The sequence below is a fragment of the Cynara cardunculus genome (genome assembly GCF_001531365.2).
Source record: "Cynara cardunculus var. scolymus isolate 2C chromosome LG 8, CcrdV1, whole genome shotgun sequence".
Classification (NCBI taxonomy): domain Eukaryota; kingdom Viridiplantae; phylum Streptophyta; class Magnoliopsida; order Asterales; family Asteraceae; genus Cynara; species Cynara cardunculus.
The window spans coordinates 3,621,181-3,633,248 of NC_037535.1; the positions used below are offsets into that span (position 1 = coordinate 3,621,181).

The following is a 12,068-nucleotide window of genomic DNA, read 5'->3' on the forward strand; positions in this document are numbered from 1 at the left end:
TTTTTTTTGCAAAGGACCGGCCGTAACCGGTTATGGGACCGGAACCGGGACCGGACGGCGTAACCGGTTATGGGCAAGTTTGACCGGTTATAGTGTTTTTCATCGGAACCGGGACCGGTTATAGAGGGACCGGTTATAGACGGTTTTTGTCCCGATTAGGACCGGCCGTAACCGGTTAAGGCCCGGCCCAGGACCGATTTTTGGCCATCTCTACTTCAACCTAGTGATGGCCAAAAATCAGTTCTGGACCAGACCGGGTCGGACTGGACCCAACCAGACCCAAGATTTCTCATGACCCGCTAGTGTTTTGAAGTTTAACCTATAAATTAAAAGTCTAGTGTTTTGGTGTGGGCTTGATGTTCTAAAAGGGGGCCTTATTTTGTTTTTTTTTATTATAAAAAAATCCATTGTTTCTTCCATGAAATTAAGTTTGGATGTTTGGACCTTTAGAAATCGGTTTTTAACCAGTTCAGTTCTTATTTGATCTTTAAAAACTCGGATTGATTTGGGCTCAAATGAGTGGCCTCATCTTTGAGGGTCTGGTCATGGGTCCTTTTTGTGCAACTATTGATTTGGGCTCGAATGATTGACCTCATCTTTGAGGGTCTGGTCACGGGTCCTTTTTTGTGCAACTCTAAATTACCTGACAAATTATATGGTATTTAGATTTAAATTTCTATCGTATGTTACTAAAAAGATGTATAAGAAATGAACCCTTCGCATGGCTGCTAATATGATCAAGGAATAGATTTCACGTTATAGAAATTATAAAAAGAACATTTCAAAATAATACAATACTTATCTTTTATTATGAACACTGATCACCAAAAACAAAATCAGTGATTGCAATAAAGCATGTTATATAGATTTAGGTTAAAAAATTACAGTGCTTTTAACAGCTATATTCAAAAAAATCCAATAAAGAAAGTTATTCGATATTAATATGTGGTTTATTTGAATTTTGGCAACTACAACTTCTTTTTTGAAACAAAAAGCGATAATGGCAAGCGGTTACAATAATTCTTTTGAAAACTAAGGGGCCGTTTATTAAGCGCTTACTTGGTAAATGCTTACTTGATAAATTTTCTCATCGGATGAACATGAAGGGACGGACCCAAGAATTTTTGGATGCGGTGGCACCATATAAAAGGGTTGCACCTTTCACGAACCTAATTTTTTTTTACCTTACCACAGAGGAACAATATGGTGGCACGTGCCACCTAACCACCCCTCTAGGTCCGTTTATAATTGACAAGGGCCAAGAATCTTACCGAGTAAGAGCGATGAAAAAGATGGAAAGTCTTACCCGGTAAGTGAAGATAACAAATCTTACCCGGGTAAGTGCTTACCCGGTAAATTGTTGCATTCGATAGTTTTGATGTACTAAAATCTTACGTATCAAAATAAATGATAGTGTTGACTCTTATAGGTAAACACTCACCAGGTAAACAACCCCTAAAACCATTACAGATTTATAGCGGTGTTTCAAGAGGTCTTAATTGCATATTTGCATGTGTAAATGAGGGGTTTTGATAATGAGAAGTGTTTCGACTATTGGGCCTATGCATTTTATTAATGGATATAATAGATAGATGTATCCTGGGTTGTTTAAAATTAAATGGGCTTTTAACTCTAAAATAAACTGGGTTCTTCCAATTTAATTTAGTTTCATTATATCTATACTAATAGATCAGATTTATCAAAAGTCTTAAAAACAATTTTTAATGTACGAGATACTATACATTTATGCACAAAGTCTTAAAAGTCTTAAAAACAACTCATAACGCATTAAGTACTACTACTTTATGCATTTAGTCTTAAAATCTTTTAATTTACAATTAAAATAACATATAGTAAAGTTATCAATGCACATTATTACATTTTTTCATGTTTCCAAGATACTTTTGACACATTTCACTCATGTTTTCACCCTCTTATACCTCTATGTCTTCTCCCCATCCCCCAAGGTGAGATTCAAACTAATATTCACCAAGTTATTAAAAGTTCTCTCATTCATCTCTCATTCAATTGCTCTAGAACTCTCGGTCTTGCTCTTGATCTCTTATTTTTTGCTCTGTGTGTAAATCGAACACATTTGTGAAGTCATTTAAATATGTTGGATTTTAAATTATCATACAATTTTTTTCATCGATAGACTGTAATTGGACCCATAACTCTTATTTATTCAAATTGTATTAATATGTAAAGACTAAGTGTAACTTATATCATCGTTAAATCTTCTCTAATAAAACCAGTGAAACTTCAAAATCGTTTAAATTCACAGATCCCGCCGTATTACGTAGATACACAACTAGTTATAATATTATATTCCACTTTATTGGCCACAAAGCCTTTAATTGCAAATGATTTAATTTTGAGTAAAGTTTAATTTTGATGAATACGGTTCAATAAGAAGTGCGACCACGTTTAGAAATTACATTTGTGGTTAGCATTTTATTCTGAAAATGATTAACTGAGATGTGTTTTTACTTGTTCTTATTGTTTTTTTATTAATCTGGATATCCAACTCGCTATACGAGCCGACTAATCCTAGGGCGACCACCTGCTTTGTACATAGCTCAGAGTTACCGCATTTGAACCTACGTGACCACAAGGGGATTTTTATTTCTCCTTGGATTTGAACCTGCTTGGATTTGAACCTGAGACCTCCAGGTACTTTTGACCTTTGAAGTCAAGCTCAAACTAATCAGACACCACCCTTATGGTTAGAGTTGTATTATTAGAATTTCAAAAAGTGTCAAAGGGTTAGTTGAAGTTGGTTAGAAAAGTTAAAAAGTTGGTTAGCAAACGGTTAAGTGAGATATGTATTTATAATTTTTAGTAATATATATGATTAAATTTACAATGTTTAAATGATAAAAATATTAAAATTAAAAGTACGGTTGTAAAAATTGTTGATGTTATAATAAAGTAATTTGAAAAGCATAATGCTATAATAAGAAATGTCATGTCAACATTATCGTACATGTGGACAGCCTACGTGGATGATGGGGTGACAAAGAAACCTGGTATAATGAGTAAATTTAACTTAAAAGTTTACCCAATGCTATAACGGGTAAAGTTTTGAAAGTACGGTGCCCTAATAAAAACTATTTTGAAAGTACATTGTAGTAATAAGAAAAACTGAAAATAGAATGTTATAATAAAGGAAATTTGTAAAAGTAGACTGTTATTTCACGCATTTTACCCAATTATAAACCATAGAGACGAAAACCTCAATTTTGAAATTTCAGAAATAAAATTCTCAAATTTTTTTACGAACTATAGGGACGAAAAACGTAATTTATTCTAAAAAAATTACAATATGTGCATAATGCTCATAATTATTGCCAAAAAGTATGATTACATATTTGTTACTTTTTATGGCAATAAAATATTAAAAAGTATTTGTAAATTGTATATAATTGATACAACATGATCATGACTTCTTCAATTATAAGTAAAGATTAAATGAATATGGAATCTCTTTTAGTCGGAGAAGTGCTACCTGTCGAACGACCATATGAGAGAGACTACCGTCGACCGTTAGGGCACCCTATCCTCTCCTCGCTAAGCGACCCGCCATTTTCGTTCAAATATAGGCCGGCTGGCTTTGGTTGCTATTATAAAATAGCGGGTGGCTACAGGCTCAGGTTACCCATTAGGAGTACCTTCACGAATGAATGTAGGACAAATATTTGAATCTTCACTCGGGTTAGCAGGGGGTTGCTAAGCAGGCGTTGAACACGTAATGAGACTCTCCCGCTCCTTCGACGGCAGCGCGGCTTAGACTGACTAAGGAGGCTTTATGATTAGGATTGACGACTTCAACTCATTTATCTAAAAATTGGTTGACTTTGACTTATATTTTATCTCCAGCTATCTTATTTTAAAAAAAATGGTTATTAATTTTTCTAATAATATAGTTTTGGTAACCACATTTAAACATTAATTGTATATAAACTTTTTAAAAATTACAGATCAATATAATCCAATTCATCTCGTTTTCGTTCATTACATCATGTCATAACTCTGTTGGATCAATCCATCCATTCACTACGACGTATGTCTGCCCATGTGCCCATACTAATGTTATGATGTCTATTAAACGAATCAAATGTGATTGAGACATATTATCTGACAGAAATTATTATAAACTCATCTTCTGTAACGAATCTTGAATCCTCAATATACTAATGATCAAGATACCGATAACTGAAAACAACATTCTAATAAGAGCATCTTCAATGGTTTCTTGATAGGTTTTTCAAAACGGAAAAACAAAATTCAACGTTTTCTTAAAAAAAACTATATTAAGCTTCCATTGCTTTTCATTTTAAAAGATTTCAACATTAATTATATTATTAAAATATTGCATATTATAAAAAAATTACGTTTTTAGTACCTGTGGTTCGTTGAAAATTTCTATTTTCGTCCTTATGGTTTTAAAATTACAATTTTCTTCTATATGGTTTATAATTCCTTAACCTTTTCAACCTTATGACTTAAAATTTATTGTTTTTTTTGTCCTTATGGTTTAAAATCCATTTCTATTTTAGTCATTCATACTTAAAAGTAGTGTTTTGGTCTCAGGGACACAAAAAGAAATGAATTGCAAACCATAAGGATGAAAAACGAAATTTAAAAGTTTAGTCAACTTCGTAAGAACGAAGCAGTGAAAGATTTAGTTGTATTATGCCTAATTATGATGTCTTTTGAATTCAATGTGTTTGAAACATGGTTCTAGAGCACTTGCATCTTGTTCCTTGTTAAAATATCGACTGTTTTGTAGGTTGGTCAGTGTTTTTTGTTTGGAACTATGAAGTCTTATGTTGTTCGGTTAGTTTCAGTCCATTTGACTTCGGTTTAGTTTCTGGTTGCTTCGAACTCTATGAAGTGTTGTTTTAGTTCTGTTTTACGTCTGTGAAGTTTTATTTTAGTTTCCCCAACTGTATGATTTAGTGGTTGTTTTGAGCAAGTACTTTAGATCGTAATAACCGTAATTAAAGAATCTCCCACGTATGCTAATGAGAGAAACGTAAGGGTTTTTTTGTTGATTTTTTGCTGTTGTAATATTCATATTATTAACTATTCACTTATTGTTTTCAAATGTATATTGTCTTTGTGATGATGCGTATACGAATACTTAAGGATTTATGGCACCGTACCTCAGTGTTAGATATCGGCTTATAGATTTTCATCGTAGACGTGAAATGAACAAGTATGAAAAGTTTAATCATTCTCATGTAAAACTTAAAAAATGTAATTGAGGTGCTTATGATGTCTTGAAAGCACGTTTTTCAATATTGAAAAGAATGACATTGTTTTCACTTTAAGTTTAAAAGGACGTTATTATTGCATGTTTTACGGTTCACAACTTCATACAAAAAGAAGGTTTAAGTGATAAGTTATTTTCTGAATATGATCAAACCAATGATCAAGGAGACGATGGAGATGATGAGGCTGAAAATGTTCAATCGCATAGGAATACCGCTGACAGAACATATATCGTTAGTTTAAGAGAAAAAATTACGACACAATTAATGCAAAATATATATATTGATTTTAGTTGTTATGTGTGAATCGATTAATGTATTTTGATAACGTTGTTATTTGTGTATATATTAACCGATAAAAACATGCATAATTACACTTTGGTTATTGAATGTGATTACGTTTATTTGATTTTTAAATATTTTCAGATAAACAAATGTTAACACGAAAACGTGGGGAAAATGACGAGTTCTAAGGTTAATCGCGAAAAAAAAATACCGAAAGAAACATAATAAAAGATATATTTGCGTTTCTTAAATTAAAAAGAAGGCGTAACAGAGTTTACATCTCGGCCCAAGCCCAAGCCCAAACCCAAGCCCAATTCACCCGAATATAAGCCCAACTCGTTTTTATTTTTATTCGTTTAAGAGTTTAATACAAATTCAGATCCAAATTTTTTGAAGTAGTGTTATTTGTAATAACTAGATTTCGGTTTTTAGTTAGATTGTCTTAAAACTTAATTGATTAATTAGGTAGTCAATCTTGTGACACGTGTGCAGTCAGTCTTATCACAAGTCGTTAGCTTAACCACTGACTCGCTGAGAAGAACGAACTCAACTTATCGCTTTACGGTTTAAGTTAGGTTTGCAAATTTAAACATTGTTGTGCGTTTAACGACGCATGCAACATATTTTAATTGAATCTTTGAATGTGTTAAAACTAGACGGTGATATATTTTAGTTGAAATGAACTGATGATTTTGTAAATTTCAACAATATACCATTTATTAGGGATAAAATAGACCATTATACGTATTCAAACGTTTGTCAGTTTACATAAACAAACAGTCTTATTAATTCAGATTTCAAAGTTCAGTACCACCTCTTATCAATCAATAGTAAAACGAGGCTTCGAACTTGAGCACGTCACAAAAAACAAACACCACCTATAGTATAAGAAAACTATTCTCGTTCTTCCTTTCAAATTAGGGGTGTTTCATCTAAACCATCAAACTACACAAATAGCCCACTCCGCACCACAAAATGTGGTTTAGAACATTCGCAGTGCAGTTTGCGGTTTGGATTTTCGTCAAATCACCCTTTGCGGTACGGTTTGCGGTTTTGAGTCACTAAACCACGGTTCTAACCGCACCGCGCCTCGTATTTTTTTATGTATTTTTAAATATATATTTATACATATAATCGTTTATAAAATAAAAACATTAATACATTATTGATTATTCATTAATTTTTCAAGTTTCCTTTTAAGTTTACACTTTACAAATTTCTTGTTCGAGTTATTTTCAATTTTGTCTTTTCTCAAAAATCGTGGTCGAAATTCTCTGTAAGTTAACTTTTATAAGATATATTTGGATTAAATTATGAACTATTTCATTTATAATACGGCTTTTTAAATTACGCATTTAGTAAGTATCAAAAGTTTTTTATTTTATGGAATATAAGAGCATCATTGTCGAGTTTATCATGAAGCTGTGATTGTATAATTAGGGTGCGTTTGGTGCGCAGACAGGACTGGACAGGACAGGACGGGACAGGACGGGACAGGACAGGACAGGACAGCTGTTCAGCGTTTGGTAAGACAGGACAGGACAAGACAGAACTGGTTAAAATGACCAATTTACCCCGTAAACCAATTCATCAACAACAACATTCAGCAATCATAATCAATTCAGCAATTATAATCAATGTAAACCAATTCATCAACAACAACATTCAGCAATCATAATCAATGTAAACCCTAAATCGATTGCTGTAATCCTCTTAGCATAAACAAGCTGGTAAAAATGTAGTTGCTGTAATCCTCTTAGCATAAACCCTAAATCGATTCAAACCTAGCAAACCCTAAATCGATTCAAACATAGCGATGGAGAAGGAGAAGGTTAGGGCAATCATGTACCTGATGAAGGAGAAGGTAATGTGATGGAGGCAGACTGTGTGTATGGACTAGAACTCCCGTCGCCGTCAAGATGGAGGGTGTGCGATGGAGGGTGTCGTCGCCGTCGAGATGGAGGGTGTGCGATGGAGGGTGTCGTCGCTGTCGAGATGGAGGGTGTACGATGGAGGGTCGCCGATTGAGGCTGTGCGATGGAGGGTCGCCGATTGAGGCTGTCGAGATGGAGGGTGTACGATGGAGGGTCGCCGATTGAGGCTGTGCTATGGAGGGTCGCCGATTGAGGGTGTGCGATGGAGGGTCGCCGATTGAGACGCTGTGAAGTACGATGGAAGAAGACGGTGGAAGGGATTGAGGGTAAAGGGGTAAAAAATTCCTTGTTCTAGTTAGTTCCAGGGGTAAAGGGTGGACTCCCTTGTCCCACCCTTGTTCTAGTTAGTTCCAGTTAGTCCCACATAAAACCATAACAAACATGGTACAAGTGTGTTCTGTTCTGTCCTGTCCCACCCTGTTCTGCCTACCAAACGCACCCTTATTGAACTGAAATGCATTACCACACCACAAGTTTATTACAGTTTGAAACATATACAGTATGGTTTACGGTTGCAGAACACTTTCCGAATGCCCATGCTTTATATATATAAAGTTGCTCTTTTTTATTTTTTTATTTTATGAAGATGTTAGAGGAAAATAAAACAAAAAGTATAAAAAAAAGTATTTAATTTAATTTAATTTAATTTAATTTAATTAAAGAAGGTAGAAAACCATGGGGTAGATGGAATGTCAATATATATATTATTGACATCTTAATCCCAATATTCATTGGACATGTTGATATGATTTGGTAGCTTTGGCCCCCACCAATTCAGTCCATGTCCATTGAACCTCCATTATTTTCATCTTTAAATAATGAATTAATAAATAGCCATATGGATACATGTCTCTTTTATTATTTTTTATTTTAAAAAATAAAAGTGATGTTTGATTGGTTTGAATTTGACTCTAAAGGTCAAAAGCATTTGGAGGTCCCAAGTTCAAATCCAAGGAGGAATAAAAATCCCTCTTTGGTCATGGAGATTCAAATGCGGTGACTCCAGGCTATCTGTAAATCAAGGATTCGTCCTGAGATTAGTCGGTTCGAATAGCGGGTTAATAAGAAAAACGCTTAAAACTTAACAAATACTTGGTGGAAATTAAAAGCTTCATCTGATTATACTTGATAAAAAAAAGGGTACAACTTGAAGTAGCATGAAGATGAACCTGGGAAAACAGGACCCTCATCCCATCAAAAACCATGGACTTTGGTTCACAAAAAACAACCACAAAAAGTGGTGTTAAATGGCACCAGCTGCAGCCATTTACCAAAGCCCAAAAACCAGGTCCACCTCCTTCACCCTCAAACCGAACCCAACCCCAACCATGACAAACAGACCCATACAAAAGACTCGAACCATACGAACCCGGAAGACTAACCTAAACTAGACAGAAAACAGAAACACTCATGACCACTTCCACAGGGTGCCTGTAATCGAAGAACCATGGACCGCAGTCGAAACAGTTTCGCTTTCAACAAAAGCGAAACTAAAAGAGCCACAAACAGGCCAAAGAATGCCCGGAAAACCAACTGCCAGCCCAAAGATCCGCCAGAAAACCACCCTATGACCGCCGTCTTTATTGTTCAAACATTCAAGAAAGGATATCGCACCTCCAGAGATTCTCGACAAGTGAATCGACTGCGCTACTGGTGACGGAATTGCATTGTTGGATGTTTAATCCAACTAGGGTTTGTCCCAATTTCTTTAAAGAAGGCAGACTTTTGTTAGAAATCTTGGAACAACCTGATAATGAAAGGATCTGCAAGTCTATCTGAACGCCTTCGGACAAACAAGAAAGTCCAGAATCTGTGATACTGCACTTTGAAACATCGAGATCGTTCAGCAACGAACAGTTTTCTGCAATCGCCATCAAACTTTCATCGGTAATCTTCCTGCCGCCTTCAAGGTTCAGAACTTTTAGGGTTTCACCATGAATCTTGGCAAGATCCACAACGATTTTATCGGTCAAGTTTATGCAATTGCTTAGATTCACCTTCACAAGTCCAGATTTGCAGTTTTCAAGAACCAGGAATACACCAGAATCAGTTATCCCGCAAAGCCCGCTTAACTCGAGGTTTTGTAGCTGTGGACATAATGTTCCAACAATCTCCAAGCTCGTGTTTCCAAACCCGATGCAGTCTTTGATCGTTAAAGATCGAAGAGATCCACATTGGGTTAAATCGGCTGTTTCTTGATCTAAATCTTTGATCCCCATACATTTCACGATCGTTAAAGATTTCAACTTTGATTCGCAATTCGAAAGAGCTCCCAAGATCCCTTGTTGGCTGATCCGATTGCATTCTTCCAACTGCAAGCATTCAAGAGATTTGGCCGATTTCGCGAAAGCCACCAATCCTTTATCGGACACAAAACAACACTTTTTAAGCAACATCTGTTTCAGCAAACAGCAGCCAGTTCCGATAGCTTCAAGGCTCAGATCGGTCATGCCATAACATGAAGTTACGATTAAGGACGTTAGCGACTGAAGACCTTTTGCGTTACCCATTGCCCAAAAGCCTTTCTGACTAGCGTTTTGAAGACTAATAAGGGCAAGATTGGAAATTGACTTCCCGTAATGCCCGACCACAGCAAGTGAGAAGTCGGTTATGTTCAAAGATTGGAGTTTCAGTTTCTTCAAAACCGAAGAAGGTGATGACAAAAGTGTAGCTACTCCTTGATCCCCAACAAGCGGGCAGTCTTTGATGGAGATCGATTGTAAATTCGGGCAGAATCGGGCAACGGATTGAAGACTCTCGTTCCCGATGTTCTTGCAAAACTCGATCGTCAAAGAAGACAAGTTCGGGCAGTTTTCGGCGATTGCAGCTATACCCTTGTTGGAAATCGAAGGGCAATGGCAAAGATCAAGCTTTTCTAGCGAATGACATTCTTTAGATATCTCGATTAAAGCTTCATCCCCGATGGAAGGAACGTTCCATAACGAAAGCACCTTAAGCGAAGGGCACCCACGAGCAATTGCCGCAAACCCCAATTTGGTAACTTTGTTACTTCCCCTGATCGAAAGCTTGCCCAAACCGCCACGGGCAGATGTACCGACGGCAATGGCTGCAAGCCGACCATCGGTTGCTTTCTTTCCTTCTAAACATCTGGTAAGAAACCCATCGTTCTCCTGAGAGATCATTTCAACATCATTTGATGATCCATTATCGGAAACAATCTCCGACTTCCTAATGGTACTCAAGACCGTGAGCCAACGTTTCGAGACACAAGCCGAAGCACTTCGGGCTTGGCCTCCGGGCAAACGTCTAAAGATCTCGTAAAGACATTCATCAGGAAGAAGGTCGATCGATTGTTTATTTTCCTCTTCGAAGAAGAGAAAGTACGAACCGCTGATTCGAAGACGTTTGCAAGGCGGACTGTAAACATCCTGATGGGATGCAACCGAAAGCAAACGGCTCGAATCTTTCGAGCAGAGGGTTCCACCGGTATGATAATCGTCCCCTGTAAGTTCGATAACAGACCCATCAGAAAACATCCAGAAATCTTTAAGATCATTGGGTGGAAAACATGAAATCAAACAGTATTTTCCACAACTCCCATAAACAATACATCATTTTTGCATTGAATACATATAAATTCCTAAATTTGAACCCTAAAGTTATGATTTCCTAGAAGATTAGGGCTTCAATATGATGATCCAAACCCTAAATATAATCTGTTAAGTGTTCTTTCTCCTAAAAATTCAATCAAATTTACAAAATCTAGGTCAATGACATCAATCCCTATTCATAAAACACAGAATTTCAAGAATCCCAAATCAAAATCAAGCTTTTTTTATAAGCTGCTAGCTATTAGAACCATAACAGTCAAGAAACCCTAATTATCAAACCAAAAATGCCAAAATCATATGAATACAGATAAACCCACAAATCAAAACCAATCAAATAGAGAAATCCAACAAGAACTGACACAAAATTCCAATCTTGAAACAAAACCAACAAGAAACTTGAGAAGAATATAGAGAAAACTAACCCCTGTAATTAACCAAAGCAGGCATCTTTGAAACTTCTGATAAAAACCCACCAAAAACACCAGATCTTTCACCAAAAAACACACAAATATGATCCAAAAACAGTTGATGTCGATTAAAAGTCCTTCGAGATTCGATTGCATTCAGAAAGAAACCCTCAACAGGGCAAAAAAAAAGAGGAAGAAGAGAGATGAAGGAATGTGGTTTTTGGTATGTTTTAAGAAGACGCAGTGGTGGTGTTGAAATAGGGATTGTGGGTTATATATAAAAGGGGATGTATGTAAATCTTGGTGAGGTGGATGGTCATCAGATGCATCAAAACCACCTCCCCCTATACATACACATACACACACAACAACACATTCATTGAATCTCTTAAAGAAAACCGGCTGTTCCGGTTGTTGTTCTGGAAATTCCCACTTGTACAAAAACTGATTTTCCTTTTATCCTGCATACGCGTCATTGACCTGTAAACCGGACGGTGCCGGTAATTATGTTCGAAGTTAAATGAATGTAACCTCTTAGCTTTTTCTCCGTAAACAGTTTAAATGACTCCTCTAGTTTTCGAATTAAATGTCATA

At 36.1% G+C, this 12,068-nt stretch overlaps 1 protein-coding gene across 1 annotated transcript; it reads right to left on the reverse strand.

Annotated features, from left to right (window-relative positions):
- Window positions 1-8,587: 8,587 nt before the first annotated feature.
- Window positions 8,588-11,766, reverse strand: LOC112516981 (EIN3-binding F-box protein 2-like). Its single transcript, XM_025124263.1, has 2 exons — window positions 11,490-11,766; window positions 8,588-10,958 (listed from the first exon to the last, which is right to left on the reverse strand). Exons 1-2 carry the CDS (start codon window positions 11,512-11,514, stop codon window positions 9,091-9,093), a joined length of 1,893 nt encoding a protein of 630 aa, XP_024980031.1. The 5' UTR covers window positions 11,515-11,766; the 3' UTR covers window positions 8,588-9,090.
- Window positions 11,767-12,068: the final 302 nt, after the last annotated feature.